This window comes from Bactrocera tryoni, chromosome 1, assembly GCF_016617805.1.
Source record: "Bactrocera tryoni isolate S06 chromosome 1, CSIRO_BtryS06_freeze2, whole genome shotgun sequence".
Lineage (NCBI taxonomy): Eukaryota > Metazoa > Arthropoda > Insecta > Diptera > Tephritidae > Bactrocera > Bactrocera tryoni.
In genome coordinates this window covers 30203589-30222197 of record NC_052499.1, presented here as the reverse complement: position 1 = coordinate 30222197, position 18609 = coordinate 30203589, and the positions used below count along the sequence as shown (strand labels likewise).

Genomic DNA, 18609 nt, shown 5'->3' with positions numbered 1-18609 from the left:
GGGCAGACCTTTTGCTTATGTTGGTGCGCTGTTGGTTACCGCTGAGTCCGCCACCGGAGGTAGCACGAATGGCATTTAATTCTCGCTTAGGTCGTATGGTGGTCGTTATTAGTGTCGGCGTTGTTGTTGCATTACTTATATTTAAATCATTAATGGGTTTATTTATCAATGGCATTTTTTCAATGGACTCATTTGAAGAGCGGTTGCTGTTGGAACCGCTGCCGGAGTTAGTGCTGGTTGCTATGCTACCGGAGGTCGAACGATGCGAGTTTAGTTCTCGTCTTATTTTTTGTATTAACGGTATACGTTCTCGCTCGTTTTTGTCTAACGACTCAGAGGAAGCACGATTACTATCGATACCTGCACGCGCGAATTTACTTATGGCGTCGTGCGTGTGGAATTTGCGGTTGATACCCGTTCCGCGATCCAGCGAAATGCTGTCACGTCTCCGTGCTTTCGTCTCTTCCAAATCGAAACTTACTGTCTTGCGGTAACCAGGAGCATTGCGTCGTACATTACTTATGATACCAGGCGGTGGTTTCGGTACCCGTTCTAGGCGTTGAAGTAGCTGCGATTGTTGAACTTCTTTTGGAACTGGTACATAAGTGGGCACATCTTCCGTGGGTGAACCATCATCAATAAATGGAATGTCATCTGAATCGGCTACTGAAGCTATGCCGTCTTCATTGAGCGGTTGATGAGCCTCAGTATAGGATAAGTTTGCGAATGAATCGTTGGAGGATCGTTTCTGGGCATTTTCTGGATCTGGATCGGGATCCGTGTACTCCTCTATGTATATTGACGGCGGCGGTGTGCTAGTGTTCACTGTACTATTGGTGCGTTGGCGCACTGGACTGTTATGAAAATAATTATTGTTATTTTGGACGTTGTTCAAATTGTTCTCATTAGAGAGATAAAGGCTGCTGACCGACCGTGCAATCGGGCGCGTGTCGCGATACCGTGGATCGATGTGTAGTTGATGACCCCTAGCACAAAGTTCCTCCTGCAGCGAGGATGCGCTCAAGCGGCGCATGGGTGGGGATGATGAACGCACGTAAACTAAAGATTCACGTCGACTGCGATTTAGACTGTCGTCGGAAGCCGAAGCGAAGTAGCGATTGTTGTACATCGAGTGACGGCGTTGGTCATGGTACACCGCCGCAGATGCCGTAGCTGTCGGCTCTGATTAGTTTTATGGTTTGTTATGTTAGACATTATAAATTTTGTTGAAATGTTGCGAAAATTGTTTTTTTTTTTTTGTAATTGGCAGCATGTAAGGGAGTAGTTTAGTAAAAAAGCCATTAGCATTCATCGTTATTGAGTAACGTTATAGCGAATTACGCATTTACTGGCGTGTGTTTAAAACTAAGTTCATAGCAAATAACTAACTCATTTCATTAATATTACGGATATTATAAGCCACGCAACTATACTTATACCTCTAACTTATGACTAGGTTATGAACATGAAGTACATCTCCTGGACTTACCGCGCGTTATGACCGGGCTTGGTTGTTGTAGTAAAGTGGCTAAACCGTGATAAATGGCGCCTTGTTTTGCCACCTCTAAAGTGACTATAGGACCAGTGCGAACCAGGTAATCAGCCGCTCTGGAAAATGCAATGATTAGAAACGAGTTTAAGACTTTGAAATAAAATCCTTACTTTTCTTGAGTTATGCCTATCAGGCTCTGGCCGTCAACGCGTAAGAGCTGATCTCCTGCTTGCAAACGACCGTCAGCATCAGCCGCGCCGCCAGGCACAACACTCTTGATATATATGCCTAAACGCTCCTGGCCTGCGCCTTTTGCTGCTACTATTGACAAGCCCATGCCGTTGGCGTTCTTGTGCAGCTTTATTACCTGAACCTCAGGTTGCGGCAATTTATTGGACATGGCGCTTGAAGAACGGGCCTAAAAAAGTGGTTGCACAAAAAATTTTAATAGTTGCATAAATAAGTTTTCCTGATTTATAGAAAAATTACATTGAATTGGTGCATGTAGACAGTCCACAAACCAATTGAAGTTGGCTGCGCAGCCAGTCGACACATGCCTTGTTGTTGTAGTGGATTCAAGAAATCCACCAAACCGGACGGAATGCCACGTACAACATCACAACTAAAGCCATCATCGGGTAACAGCAAAGCTAAATGCAATTCTGGCGATTCTTCCAAGCGCACCTCTCGACCGTCCGAACGCGTAAGCTCGTCCGCCACCGACTCGGCCATTCTTATTGCAGTGTCCACTAAATTTCGTGGTATCTTTTCTTGCTGCAGCAATGCGGACATTTGCAAAGAGTTCAAACGGAAGCAGGAACAAGCCAATTGTTGTATCTCTTCGACGGACGATTTGGGTGCTTGGAGAAACTGTGCGCACTGGTTGATCTTTGCCAGGTGACAGTCGGCCGCCAGTTCCAGTCCTTGGCGTTCAGCCCATAACTCCAAAAGTTGGAGGCGTTCTGACATAACCTTCCCCCATTCCGCCGTGCACATGTGGGAATTGGCCACAATCTGAAAGCACATAAGCCATACCGTCATTAATTATTTTGCAGAAATTGTTTTTTAAAACAATTAAATATGCTTTATTTATAATAAATAAAAATGGGGTCAACAAACTTTCATTGCTCACCGTATTAAAGCAAATCACGTTGATGTAATGGAAAAGCTGGCTGAAAAGTTGAATTGTTAGTGCAGCATTAACGCGGCAACGGCGCAGCAAAGCCATTGCGGATCCCAGTACAGTGAGTACTAGTCCTGCAGCCGAGTCGTGATCGATGGTTTCCGAGAGAAACTGATTCAAGGTCTGCGACAATTCCAAGCGGAAACAATTCACCAAATTTCGAAACGCAGTTTGCACGCTCTCGGCTAGTACTTCTTGAGCTTGAACGCTAAACGCACTAATATGACGATCCGATTTCAGGAAGTGTAAGAACTCCGAACTATTGGCCATCCAAAAAGCCAGAATGCGTGGATCGGAATATTGTTCCTGTACAACGGTGTAAATCAAATTGGCCACATGATGCAGAAAAATTGTCAATTTGTGGGCACGTTCTGTGGGCTGCAGTTCGGGGCGATAGTGCGTCGATGCACGATATCTAAAGCAATAATAAGTAGTTAATTACACTTTTATTTCTAGACTTTTACATAACTTGAGAAAATCTACATTTGATATAGCACTGTTTGCTTCTTTGATTCCAATATGGCATTTCAACTTCGCCATTATTAATGAGAAAACGGTTCTCGCACTCTATTAAAGGTTTCTATATTACTTACTGTTATTGAACATGCTTGATAATTTTCTGGTAATTTTCTTTTATGGTGTGTGTTCAGTGCACTCTAAATCCCTATAAGGATCTCGTGAACTCAAACGAAGTAGTAAATTTAAGCGAGTATTGAATTGAAAGCACATAGATGCGAATACATATGAATTACTACACATTTAGTGGGCACAAACGGTACACATAGAAGCCCATTTAATATTAGTGCCCTCACAAGTCAATTCATGCAGAAAATTGTATAGAAAATAATACTCTTAAAAAGTAAGTACTGTTTTACCTGGCACATAAATACAGAGAGTACACTGGCGCCAGCTTGAAATGCGGCGCATTCACATCCAATTCGCCTATGATGTGTCTAAGGAATAATTCCTGATGTGTTTCAGGAAATTCCAAGACGGCGGGTAGAATTGCCTCCTGGCCTTGATTCTCCGAACTACCGGTCATTTTCGGGGATCTGTGAAGAGAATATATAAACACAAATCTTAAACTTTATGTTGTTGTATAACGTATTTGCTTTCTATTTAAACTAAATGATTGTTTATTAAAATTATGATTTGGCAACGAATGTGGTTTTAGCACTTTGGTTTAAAAGAAAACTTCAAAACAAAACGGAACTGAAATTATGAAGAGCAACACAAACATATATATTAAAGGTAAATTTAGTTGTTACTGATTGGAAAAAAAGAATGTATGTGTTTATTTTTATGCCTCTTGAAAATTCGAGTTCTGTCGATTTCAACGTTTTTGCTTGAATAAACTCCGTATTTTGCTGGCTATACCGAAATTTGAAAAAGAGAATTGAAAAGCTTTTGTCTTAATTTTGTTAAAATAATATGCAATCAAATTACCTTTCCTGGCTATTGGAGCCGCCCGACTTTAAGCTTGAAATGGATTTGGTTTCATTTTCCAAATTACCCTCAATACTTTGGCCGTCGAAGGCCGCGCTGCTAGCGTGACTGAGAGGATCAGCAGAGCGCACCTTGTTTTCTTCTTGATCCCGCATACCCAACGATTGTTCTGTGACGCTCATACCTCCACCTCCGCTGCCATTTCCGCTATTGTTGCTGGTGCCACCACTTTCGTTCTTGTTTGCCTAATGATTCGATAGAAATTTTCACTTCATATTTCGCATTTTGAATTTCATTCTTGCATACTTACTGAGTTTAACGCGCCGTCCTCATCGTTCCAGGAGCCAGGCGAAGTTGGTGAACGACTGTGAATCGCAATTGTTGTACATTTGTTGTTGCCGTTGTTTGGCGTACGTTCGAACGATTTTATACCAGCGAGTTTTACATGTATATGTGTGTGTGTTAATTTAAGTGATTGAGTGAAGTGGGAGTTGATATTAAAAAGAATGTGCGAGGTCGTAGAGGTTTAGTGGGAAAACAACAATGAAAAATACAAAAATATGGTTCAAAGGTATCACAAATAAGTAAGTAAGTAAAAACATATAAAATAAATCGGATAAAACAACATATGAAAGAAGAACAAATTAAAGCGACCATTCGTAGGCTTACAAAGTTCATTAAATGTTCAAGGAATGCACACAACATTTAAACATCAATAATGAATTCACACAATACTTTTTACAAAGGGTAAAAAGAGTAAAATTTCACATTGGAAGCACTAACCTTTCATAAAGACAGGCTGAATCCAGCTGTGATTGCGACAAAGCGAGGTTGTAGCGTCCATCGGTTGGTGAGTCCAAAAATCTGTATGAGGCCACACGTCCAAACATCACGACAGAGCCGTTCTAAAAGAAAAATAAAAACAATAACAATAACCAGTTTCAATTAAATACTTTCTTAGGGTGCGTATTATCGAAAATAATAGGTTAAATGCTAAGCGAAGAAATTAATTACATTCAAATATGAGAAAGGCTGCATGGCGCACAGCTTCCGATATTCACCAATTCACATTTCAGACTAAATGAGGGGCGTTCAAGCTCACATCATCGCGAATGGCAGTCGCTCGTGTTGTTGCATCAACAATTCGACAGGTCAACAAAAGTAAAGCGAAGCACAAAACGGAATCGAATAAGCATAATTTGAATGTGACTGTTGATGCTGGCCCACAGACTTATAAAAGCACGCAGCCGCGCATACATAAGCACACATTGTGATGCAAGTCACACACACACATTTGTAAACATTAATGAAACTAGCTAATAAACGCCCCTTTTATATTAACTTTATTTTACGAATCAGTAAATTGGTCCCCATAATCAACCTTTTAATTTGTGTAAAACAGTTCGCTATTTATGCACACACACTCACACATAAGCACAAATGTAAGCAATTGCTAATGTTTTGCTTTATAACATGCAACTAAGTCTCATGTCATGTTCGCCGATATTTGTTTGTGTTTTTAAAGCTTCACAGCATCGAAAATTTACTCTCCAACACAAATTAAACAAAAATACAAAGGAATTAGCACAATTTACACGTCACCTCTTTAACTAAAATCAAGACAATGGCATACCTATACTATATATGCATGTACGTATGTATGTGATTACGTGTGGTAGTAGGGTAATGACTGTTTCATATTTGGGAGCATGGCATGCGTTAAATTTCAATGAAAATCTTAAAAAACAAAGAGAAGATTAAAATGCCAACCCTCTAGTGGATCCACGGCGGTATTTTGAGAGTCACGGACGCCGCGGAAAATAATTTTATTTCAAATTCAGAAGTATTTACGGAGTAACATCAGTACTAATAATTTGTTGGATGGAAAATTTTTCTGTAGAAAAACCCACTCCCGCTCATGAAAGTTTTATGTATGCACTACTGGTGTACATTGTACATATGTATGTATGTATGTACGTGCATGCATATACGATTAAATACAAAATGAAAGTTTAAATTCAACAGACAACGATTCGCCTGCACAATTTATAAAGTGATAAATTTGGTAACTAACACTCGGTGAATGGTAGGTTTTTGTCAAATTGCCATTTCGTTTATTGATGATTGAGATACATATGCATTTCCAACAAGAGGTTCGCCGCAACGTAAAAAATTAAAGTTCTTCCAAATAGTGTTAAATTAGTTGGAAACAAAAACAAAAAAGAACTTTACTTTTATAAAACAATCGGAATGTTTCTCAGTATAGTGGATTGGGTTTTTTCAGTTGTCATAAGGAAAGACCGACAGAAGAAGAAATCAAAAAACCAACCTCTATGCAGAATATAAAGAATTAAAAACAGCGAGGATATTTCATTCTTGAAAAAAATCTCCTTAATTGAACTACATATATTTACTTAAATTTACTTTACTCAATACTTCCTCATATTATTTGCTACTATTTCTAAAAAATTATTTTGTGAAAAAGCAACATTAAAGTAACGAATGAAAAAATTAATTTCAAATGACTTTTGATAAAATTAAAATCATTTTTAGGAGACAATGGTGTAAAATAATCTCATTGAAATTCAGCTTTGCTGAAATCGAGGTCCGAATTGGTGTTCGGGCACTTCTGTTTTATTCTCCGTGTTTTTTAAATTTATTTGAAAGCCTCACCTCCAATTTCGAGCTGATTAAGAGATCTTCGTCAAGCTTATATTCAATATGAAAATCTTTTTTTTATTTTTTTTGCACAGTAAATGTAGTATTATGTAATTGCCGAATTACTTAAAATTATTATTCAATTTGGGAGCGTGTTTGAAAGATTCTTAGTTATCGTTGAGCGACTAAAGAATTTTTAAGTAGCTAGCGCGGAGATAAGTGAGCAGGGGAAACCAAAATTATCAAAATTCATATATGGAGGCTCACTCCATATGAGTTTGTTATCTAATTTTAAATTTTTGACGTCAGTGCTTAGAAATACTAAATCCAACTTGATTATTTTTAGTTGTTAATAATATGCGGTAAGTAAACCAAACAAATATATTATTATATTAAGAATATTATTTTGAAAGATTTCACAATCATTAGGACTACAATCTAATAGGAGAGGAGAATGGTTTAGTGCACCTATTCTCGTACAATATAACGAACAAGTAATTTATTCTTATGTTCGTATATTTGAAGTGATACTCACATGCAAAATTGTTGGTTGTGTTATGTGGTGGCCATTGACAAAGGTTAATGCATCAGTGTGCAATGGCGTCACTGTGCAAACACCCTCCAGTAGTGAAATCAGACAATGGCGCGCTTGTATCGATGGCCCAAACAGCTGCAACGAGTTCGTGTTTGCGGAACCAACCTGTTAAAAAAAAATTATATTATTTAGACAAAAGCATATTAACACCGAGGGTGTTGAAGAAACTTACCTCGATTGGGTCACTGCCCAATTTAATGCGACGTCCTCCATCTCCGCTATGTGTGACTTCCACCAAAACTGCACCCTCTCGATCGCTGGCTATGCTGTTGGCGCCATTTGAAGCACCTAGCGGTTTTTTCTTGCGCCGACGTGGTTGAGAGTCCGCCGGACGCCGCCTCACGTGGAACATAATAGAACCTGTAAAGAGAGAAGGACCGGTCTTATTCAATATGTTTCATACTAACTATTTAATTCCAACTATGAACAAGAAGATAGCATAAAGCAGTGTCTATTACGAGTTAAATTCATTTTTGATCAGCGCCAAAGCTTATTAGACAACTTTTTGCTTTGATTGCTTGTAGACACTAAGTCAAATACTATACGAGTAGAATTCCACTTGTTTGACTGACAAAGTAATACTAGCGTCAATTAGAAAGACAAAAATATCTCCGACAGCTTCAATATATCACAACTCGGAAGAAAATTACACATCTAATTTTCCGGCAATATTTAGGTTTGTATCTAATGTAAAAGTATGTATCAGGTGTCATTACATTGTTGTACGTCGCTTTTAAACTGATTTTTGTATGCTGTATGAGTAAGTGCTTTACATATATATGTATCTGGTGTGTTAAAATAAGAACTGTTATAGTATTTGTTGAAATAATTGTTTCCTTTCATTTCGACCCCACCTACACATCACTTGCTTACAAAATATCCGTTATATTCGATTGCAGTCAACAGCAATAAGCACACTGGCTACTGAAGCGTCTCGGGTGAAATGCTAGACAATTCATAATTCGCATCTTTTCTCAGTTTGGGCAAATGTTTAACAAACCGTGAAAATATGAGAACATTTTATGTGAGTCTCTGCTCTGTGCCTTTTTATCTTGCGCTTGTTTGTGGTTCAATAATTTCGCAAATATTGGTGGGTATTTACTCAAATGCATTTTTTATCTATATTCACTTATAAATTTACATGTATGTACAATGTGACAAAAAAGTCCTCGGAAATTGTAATTAAAATCCCCGGGTATATGATATTTAAAAAAATGTATTTTGCTAAATTGTAGGAGTGTCCTTAATACTATGGCAAATATGTGCGAGTTCTGCCAACCAGTTTGTTTACAGCAGTTGCTTAAGTCTGTACACCTCAGTAGTGCGTTGCAATTTTTAGAACGTATAAAAATTCCGAGCAAAAAATTTGTCAAACATTTTGTATTTCTAACCAAATTTCCTTGGCAAAGATTTACGGCGATTCAGTTTTATCAAAAACACAAAGACGGTCGAGAGATCGTTGACGACATGCCTCGTTCTGGACTACCTTCGACCCCTTCAACTGATGCAAATATTAAAAAAGTGCAGGATATGTTGCTTGAGAATCGTCAGACAAGTGTTAGGGAGATGGCAAGAGAGCTCGACATCTCTCGCGAGTCCGTTCGAATGATTTTGGGTATGAAACGTATATCTTTGGACATGCTTGATCGTTAAATAACATCGATCAACCATCGTATTCACCAGATTTAGCTCCGTGTGATTTTTGCTTGTTCCCTAAACTGAAATTACCGCTCCGTAATAGAGTAGATAAAGAAAACTTCGCTGAAGGAGCTGAAGGCTTGTGCTTATGAAAGGTGTTTTAAGGACGGGAAAATCGTTGGCAGCTGGTGGGGGTTACTTTGAAGGAGACAAAATAAATATTGATGAATAATTAAATAATTTGTGTTTTATTTCCAATTTCGAAGTACTTTTTTGTCACAATGTATGTATGTGTTTTCATATTTCATTTGAGCTTAAGACCAATGTTTATTTGATTATGTGGGTCATCGTGTCTGAAGACATTTTTTGAGATCTTTATATATTTTATTTGCTTTTTTCTTCATATAGATTCAGTATTAAAAAATAAAATACATAGTTTATACTTCGATATTAGAACTAGATTATACCATTTTTTTTTTTGATGGTGTGTTTCGAAAATATCGGGAATTTTTTAGTTTAAAATTGTGCGGGTTTGGAGAATCCAATTGTCAACAACTGTAAATTGTTGATATACATATGTATGTACATACATGCCACTGAAGTACGATAAAATTTCAGACGTATTTTTATGAGCTCGGCGATTTTCGTTTGTTAAAAGCTCACACTTCGTAGCTTGCTCATCAATTCTTGACCAAGAGCATTACTGTAATAATGTTCCAGCCTCCATTTTATTTAAAGAGAACCTTAAAGGGTCGTCATTTTTCAAGATAGATGAAAATCGCTGAAAGAGCTAAAGGCTACTCGTTTCCAAAAATCGAGTTTGAGAAGTGCTACGACGATTGGACACCTCATATTATGAAAAAGAATTAATCCCCTACGACGTACGAATAAATATGGTCACAAAAAGGATTATTAACTGTGCAAAGGTCCACGAAGCTTGGCTCGTTAATCACGTGGAAATATATTCTGCAAACAGATGGCCTCTTACGTCAAATAAAGTGTGTTAAGCCGATCTTGCAGTAAGCCCTTGTAAATATTCTGGTATTTAGGATAATATTGCAAGTTCTGCAATATATAAAGTGTTTGTTCACCTTAAGTCTGAATTCCTGACGTATTAGCTTGGACAATAGCTCTAAGAATGATATTTTGGAATGTTTGTAAAATTTAATGCGGACATCTAAAGTTAGCTGGATAATGTAGAGGTTACGATACGAAAGGGCTTTTGACAATGTGTCTCACGCAAGTGTAAGAAAAGAACCCTAAACCTTGGCGGCAGAGAGTTAGAGATGAGAAATGTGGCCAAATATATGGGTCCTGCTTTGGATTTCACTCTTCAGTGAAAACAGCATGTGGATTTGACGATGATCAAATCCACAAAAGCACTCATGGTGTGCAATCGCTTAGGCGCTATATCCTGGGGTAAGCCAAGAATCATCTGATGTATGTACACTATGATCGTGAGGCCCATTGTTACACATGGAGTGGTGGCATGGGCATTTAATATTTCTACAGGACTTCAGCATCGAACTGCAAAGACTTGCCTGCATCTGTTTAAAGGAGGCCATGAATACACGGCGGCACTAGAAGTCATGCTGGAATTCACACTGCTCCACTTCACTCATACAGCTAAACAGACAAACCCAATGATTCAAATAACAGCAGAAAGGTATGGAAGAGGGAAGGTGATCTCGCCCAAAGAAATGAAGGCCACCATGCTTGACCTATTACTAAGGGATACACTGACCGCTCGAAAACTTCGGAAGGTATTGTTTCAGGCATCGCAGGACAGACAAACGTTACATACCTATGGAACGATTTCCTATCATTTTCCAAACAAAATTCTTTGCTATAAATCGCAGTGTAGAGATAAATCTCCAACCGAAATGAAAGTATTGATATACTTAGAAATAGTCAAATGGTTCTTAGAGCGATTTCAACTTACGAGATTACATCGTTTTTGGAGCAGGAGTGTATAAAACGTCTGAATAGCCTATTAGTTTGCAACCAAGGGCCTCTCATATGGATTTCAGTTTTCAATATGGCTGAAGAGCCTGCCCGTTCTGCATTGCAGTTGGGGCTTATACCACTAAGGAGCAAATCACACCCAGACAAAGCTGTTAAAGGGTATGAACATCCACACTAGGTTTAATAGGATAATTACCCTTCCGAAAAACAAATTCCGGCTGCTTGGGGCATTCCGTTGGAGGCTCAAAAACCACCTGTTAACATGGGCTATCCTGTACAAACTGCTGGCTTTGCAACATAGAGCCGGAAATTCCCGATCAGTTGATTGTAGACTGCACAGCAGTCTGTAGATAGTAGGATCAAGACCATTGGATTCATATATCCGAATATGGATCACATTGCCTTAATAGCACGCAGCATGTTACTGGAATTTATCAGATGCATTTAATGTATATCTATCTATCTAAGGACATTAATAACCAACAATAAAAAAAACCCGCAAAATAATTTATGATTATCTTAAGACATCAATTGAAGTTCCTTAGAGTCTGTAATACTGTAGAATGTGGTCGTATAATGTTTAGGAAGCATTCAAAGCCCATTTGTTTAAATTGCTAAATTAAAGATCCATACTTAATGGCAACAAGTGTCCATGCTTAGACGACACTGTTCGAATACAAACCCAAGTGAATAGAAAGGTAAGTGCATATATTCAATCGATAAATCATAACCAAAACAACATTTCATGTGGGCGAAGAAAGTTGGCGCCCAACACAACACCCCTTTCACTACAACGAGTCTCGCCCAACTGGCACAGTTTTGCAAACAGCAATATGCAAATTAAAGAGAACTACATACATAAATACACTGAGGTGAAATATTGTTACTCGTGGGACCTGTTTGACATTATAACTATTCTATTAGGTACATATGTATGTTTGCAGGAATCTATGAAAAACCATTTGTAAACAAAATGTAACTTTCATTGTAAATGGTCAAATTTAAGCAAGTTTCGGTATATATGTATGTAGATATGAACTGAAGTTCGATTTCCAACAAAAATACAATTCTATAGAAAAAGTTATATGGCAAAGATGCAGACCAACAACTTTTGCATTAATACATTTTTAACATAACCTCAAAATGTAAATATCCAAGTCATTGGGTTTTTATAATGTGCAAAAAAAAAAAATAATTATGTCGTCTTTTTATTTAAGTCAGAAGACCTTATATTTACCGAAATCTTTTCTTTCTGATGGTATGATGATCATTATTCTCAGAAAATGAAAAAATAGATCACACAAAACTACTATGAATTTCTCTCACTTTTCAAAGGCTTCTTCACAGATCTACTACGAAAACTTTGATTTATAATTTATATGTGTGATTACAAAAAAATTATATTAGATTCCAATACGATCATGGTAGGCCCTTAATTTCAATGGGTTTACTTTTTGAAATATTATAATATAATAATTCTTTTTCTTCGCTCTTTTTAGCCTGATTTCTCAACTTATGGCATACATATATTGTATACGTTTGCGGCCCGTATCAATTAGAATCTCATACCAGGTTTTTTCAACAAAACTCCCTAACTGATCCTTATTTTGGAACGATTGCATCCCAATCCGTGGCTTTAGCTTCCCCAAAGGTTTTCAATTGGATTCAAGTCGGGAGATTGATATAGTCATATAAGAGAACTCACACCATTGTCCTGGAACCAATCTTTTACCAACGTCGAAGTATGATTAGGATCATTATCCTGCTGAAATTTCCATATTAGTGGCATACGTTCCTCAGTATATGGCAGCATCGTTTTTTCCCATATATCTTTATATAGAAACCTATTCATGGTGATACGCGATGTATTGGTCCTACACCATACCACGAAAAGCAGCCCCAGACCATTATGTTGCCGCCACCGAGTTTAACTGTCTTTTTTGTAGACCGTGAATGCAATTCTTTACCTTGCGGACGACGGTCATTCCGGCAGGCATCATTTCCGAACAAATTAATTTTTGTTTAGTCGTTCCACAAGATATTGCGCCCACTTTTTCTGACCACTTGGGCCGGACCAATTTGCATGCTTTTTCGCGAATTGTAATCTTATCTGTAATTTTTTTTTAATGGTATTTTCTGGCTATCCGGGCAGGTAAATTAGCTCGATATAGTATTCGTCGGGCCATTCGGGAAGATATTATGCTACCAATATCGGCTAATATTATCCTTGAAGATACCAATGGGTCCTTTTTACCAAAGAGTGACGATACGGTTGTCCTATGTCTGTTTTGGTCAACCCCGAGTTTCAACATTCTTTTTCATCCTTAGGGCATTCTGCACGAAATACAATGAACGGCCTAATGTTTTAGCGATATTCCTAAGACTTTGGCCCTCTTTTATGAGGATTAAGACGATGTCCTTTTCCTCCGCCCTACAATGCTTTTTTCTATCCATATATACATTTTTTTTAGTTTTTAATGAGTCTAAGACATGGAGCTATACAACCTAAAGAGCAAACCATTAAAATAAATCACTAGATTTGATGAAAATCTGAAAATAATTAACAATGTACTTATTATTTTGACCACTTAGAAAACGAACATCAACAATCAATTGCCACGCCCACTACAAAGAGTTGATTCAGCATTTTCTTTTCACAATAAAAAGTACTACCATATCGAATTTAATAAAATCATCCCATAGTTGCATTCGTGTACTGCACCAAACATTCAAAATTCAATCATGACTGCAGCCTAAAGGAATTTACTTATTATTTTGACCATATGTGTATGTAAGAAATAAAAAAATATATTCCTTAAAATCAAAGAATATATAAAACTAAAACAGCTGACTTCCAGGATGTCATTTATTCGCTAAGTCAGGGAATTTGCTGCTTCATTGTGAAATTATAAAGGTAAACTCACTCGAAATATGTTCCTTGCATTACTTTTTTGCTCTTTAATGTACGTAGGTACTTAACTTGTGCAGCTATCATTATTTTCACTAGGGACTGCTGAAAACTGTGCAAATTAAAACATTTCAATGAACGAACATATTGACGTACCAAAGTATGTAAATAACTGTAACACTTAACGTTGTCGCCGCTCATTACAGCGTTGAGTGCTTCTTCTTGCTCTTAATGGGTACCTCGCTTGTTCTTTTGCACTCAGCAGCGCAACGGCTCAGCGCTTTGGCATTTTGTGACTGACGAGCAACACCTTCCATGCAAATTTCCATGGTTATGAATTCAAAAGTTCTGCCGCGAGTCCTTTGGCAATAATTCAAGCTCTTTTGCATACAAGCTCCATCACAGTGGAGTAATTCAATTAGAGAATACAAGTTCGTGCGAAACTTTTGTGGAAGTTGAAAAGCAGGAAATTAATTGGAATGTAGGTATGTATGCATATTTGAACAACTGTTGCTGCCACCGTTTACTCATTGGTTACAGTAATGAGCACATCAGCGATTTAATTGAATAATTTCAACAATGCTTTCCGTTTATTGTGCAAACGTAAATGCCTTAGTTTTCAAATCAATGTCAGTTGAATTCAGGCAAATAGAAAGTTTTAGTCAGCTAGGTTTTCAGCTTTTGAGTATTAAGTATTATCAGTTATATTTTGTTGTCATATCTCAATAAAAGCATTCTATTTTGGGTGAGCTGCAAAGGAAAACTCAAAAACGCAAACTTCGATATTTCGATACTCTAGCCGTGTGGACATGCCAAAAGTGGTTTGCACGATTTACAAGTGCTGATTTTGGCTTAGAAGAAGAGGAATGGCCTTGGCGGTGAAAAAAGTTTGAAGAAGAGGCTAGAAGCATTACTTCATGAATATTATTGTCAAACACAAGAAGAGCTCTCAGAATTTTTTGAAGTTACTTAAGCAGCCATTTAAAAGCAGCCTTGCATTCACTTGCAAGGAAATTGTGCGACATAGGAACCGGATTTCACAGAACATATTTTCAGCATCAAACTGTATCCAGTTTTATGCGTAAACTTAACACTTTGAGCCCGCGTGCCCACCCGTGGTCATTTTTTTTCTGTACCGGTGGACCGCATGCTGACGAAGGGTTGTGCTTTAGTTGACAAGCTGGTTTGTTTGTTTTTGTTTTATTGATTGTTTACTTAGTTTTATTGATTTTTTGCGATTGAGGTGACTTTGTGATAATTATTTTTGATAAACCAAATGCATTTTTGTTGTTTTTTTTTTATTTTTTTTGTGACCACCGCTGGTCACATTGTCCCATAATGCAAATCCACCAATGTCCACGGGTGGTCACATTGTCCCAAATCGTCAAAACATAAACGTCCACCGGTGGTACACGCGGGGCTCAAAGTGTTAATTTTACTAAGATTTCTTACAATTTGACTGATATATTCGATTCAAATCCCACCAGCGGTTTGAAAGCTTGTATTAGGTATATGCGTACTGGGGGTAGTATTGAACCGTTTTCATCAAATTTTGGCATTACGACATATCATTATTAATGGGTTGTAAAAAAAGTCTTGCGGTATTTTTATTGAATTTTTTTTTTTTATTGAAATTGAAATGAATTTTTGATGACTCATGCCCAGCTCTTAACCGATGCCGTATTTTCTCTTTATTTTTCTCCATGTTTGCGACGCTATAACTCACGAACGAATTAAAAGAAACGACAATCAATTAATCACGTGTTAACGCGTGAGATGAGCTTTCCAAAAAGGTGTAGCATGACCCGATGCGACGAATAAAACTAGAACTTCGCGCTTTCAGCGCCAACTAGCGAAAATACCGCAAGACTTTTTTGACAACCTATTATAATACAAAGATAACACATATAGCGACAAATATATATGGTATAAAGTCAACCACCGAAAATCCCTCTACTAGCATCTTTTTTAGACACAAGGAAACACTGTCAGCTATAATCATATAAGAAGAAAATGTCAGCGATAATTGTTCATCAGATGCCGACCTTCGATTTGACCAACTAACTAACTCAGTAGTCCATTCCTATTTCACAGCTACACTCACACGATTTTCGATTTCTACACTCACAAGACCAGGTCAAGGCTATCCCTTCCAATAATTCGATGCGTACTAAAACAGGGCTAAGCTGAGCCACTGTGATGGATTTGTACGCCATAGGGACTTGAGCTACATGGTTAAATTTAAGTTTTTGTCAGATTTATAAAAAAATTCCGAATTCCATATTCATTCATACAACCCTGATCCTATTAATTAACACTTTATTTTAATTGCTAATTGGCCACGCGTTGCTGTAAACATCAAATTATATAAATAATTGAGGTGGTTTCAAATTACGCTAACGAATGCCGTTAGTGTTAACGTTTTCATTTCATTTTCATTTAAAATACATCAGATCGCCTGGTAAGAACTCTCGTATCTGGATATTAATTTCTTCAACTACTGAGGCTCTCGCTCAATACTTTCGAATAATCATTTTATTTCGTGCAGCACTACAATTGTCTAGCAGTCTAATTCAGTCAATGCGCGTCTTTAATGATTCTTACATACATATGTACCTGATTGGGTTTTAAACAAATGCTTATGAATTGATTTTTTTTGTTCATTAATTGTTCAGATATAAACTATCTTTTAAGTTGGATTAATCTGAGCACAATGGACTAAACTTTACTAAAATCGATTCAGCAATTTGACACGTAATTTATATATACATACATATGTATATGTATAGACAGATAATAAGTTGAAAGAAACTGAGAGCTAAGCTATCTAAGCTGTGTGCAGTTAACCTACAAAAGTGGGATTTTAAGTATTTAAGTCTACTATTTTGAGAATGTTACTTTGTATACAACTTCATAACATTTTTTCCTATAACTTTGAGGGACAGTTAGTTCATATTTGTGGGTGTATGTTATGATAAATTACATCTATAAGATATTATACATTATGTAATTTTTAGCTAACGTTTTTCGGTATTGGGAAAATATGCAATGACCTGGGTTACTGTCTTGGAATCATTGCAATTTGAAAATCGAAGTGTATACATACTTTTGTGTATATATTTACAAATTTAAGTTTGCTTGTATAATACTAGCTTAAATCAAATACGTATTTCAAATGCATTTTGATCCCAGTGATAAATTTATATATTGTATTGGTTCCTAATTAAACTATTGTTCAACTTAACGCCCTCTCGAGAATATATACATATACCTAGTTCCACGTCAAACACCTGAAAAAGATTTAGTGTAACAAACGAAGAACAATAGATTGTTGAGAATTTTGAAGGGAAATCCAAATTATTATTCAGAAAAGTTAATGACAATTGAAAATCCCTAAATGGCGGCTTTTTAGAAATAATTGCTAATTTCCTGATTGTCATAGTTTTACATTACAAAAATTTACCCGAATCGGCCAAGGCTTGCAATAATTTCGATTTTCACCATGACAATTTTATGATTACTATTTTTTTTTTTTAATTGAATATTGTACAAGTGGTCTTCACTTTTTAATACCATCAGTGGTGTTTTTCGTAGCAATAGCTAACCTACAAACACATACATACATACACAAAACATAATTATTTTGAAAAATTTCTCTGCAGCTTTTCTAAATTTTCCATTGAGTGGAACAATAGTGAGGTTTTGCGGAAATGTGTGAAGCTATGTGACTGTAACGAGCATTCCATTATTTAAACGCCACACCTTGCATGCACTGGACAACACTCAACAAGAACGCAGTTATATCTGTGAAGTGCCGGATGCGGTAGAGTCTCTTAGGCTAAGCATAAGCAGTCCTTCTAAACCAAATGTTGGTAATTGTAATGTCGCTGAGGGGCAATTAAGTGCTTATCGCATTTCGCAGAAGTGACACTTATTCAAGAATTAGCGTCTGTCTGCAGTTTGGCGCAGAGTTAGCCTAAGTTAGATTGCTTATATGAGTTCTAAATTAACTACAATATTTTTATATTAGGGCTAGCAATGGCCATTACAGGTATTTGATGATTTTATCCTCGAAATCGCTACTACATTGGCATTTCTACGAAAATGGAATGGTTATACCGTTAGTCAGCTTGTCTTATTGTATTTTCACAACTGGGTTTCCAACTGTTTCGTGTTTTATCTACACATGTGTAGTTGTGTGTGTAGGTATGTTCGTGCACTCATTGTGTACATAGGATACATGGCAATGACGCTATTGTCACACCGGCACCGGTGAAGTGCTCTTCCGCTGGTATTCGTTGCTGATATTGATTTTTATAAAAGTGAAATGCGATTTCGCGTTGGAATTTTCGGTATGCGTAATAAAATCTAACATCTCAAAGTGGTGCTGCCAGCCGTGTATACGAATATACCACTTGATATTTTGCGCGTAATTGTGAAAACGCCATCAGGACAATTTTATTACCTTCTTAATGGTCTTGCTATGAAGCGCTGTTTACACACTACTCTTAGAGAGCGAGCAAAAGTAACCCCCTACTGTTTGGGAATACTTCTAGTATCGAATGTAGACAGTACTCACCTGGAGGGTAGTACACAATTGGTTATCAATGTCGCTACCATTAAATCAAGAGGTTGATAGGTGAAAAAGTGCCTTGGGGCTCAAACTAAGCCAACTCTACCCGCGACGTGTCTCGGCACAGGACGCAGTGCAACCGTTTCGTTTC

At 37.3% G+C, this 18609-nt stretch overlaps 1 protein-coding gene across 7 annotated transcripts in view; it reads right to left on the bottom strand.

The window, feature by feature from the left end:
• Positions 1–18609, bottom strand: part of LOC120782578 (afadin) — a 61783-nt gene that overhangs the window by 9651 nt on the left and 33523 nt on the right. For 5 of the 7 annotated variants that reach the window (XM_040114922.1, XM_040114924.1, XM_040114921.1 and 2 more), the window contains 10 exons: positions 7547–7734; positions 7315–7479; positions 4905–5026; positions 4432–4486; positions 4122–4366; positions 3551–3727; positions 2625–3090; positions 1982–2506; positions 1663–1910; positions 1490–1608 (listed from right to left, as the gene is read on the bottom strand). In XM_040114922.1, the coding sequence (XP_039970856.1) occupies positions 1490–1608; positions 1663–1910; positions 1982–2506; positions 2625–3090; positions 3551–3727; positions 4122–4366; positions 4432–4486; positions 4905–5026; positions 7315–7479; positions 7547–7734 (2310 nt within the window). Of the gene's footprint in view, positions 1–1489; positions 1609–1662; positions 1911–1981; positions 2507–2624; positions 3091–3550; positions 3728–4121; positions 4367–4431; positions 4487–4904; positions 5027–7314; positions 7480–7546; positions 7735–18464; positions 18524–18609 lie in introns of those variants that run through there. The other 2 variants (XM_040114927.1, XM_040114925.1) reach the window with 2 other exon arrangements.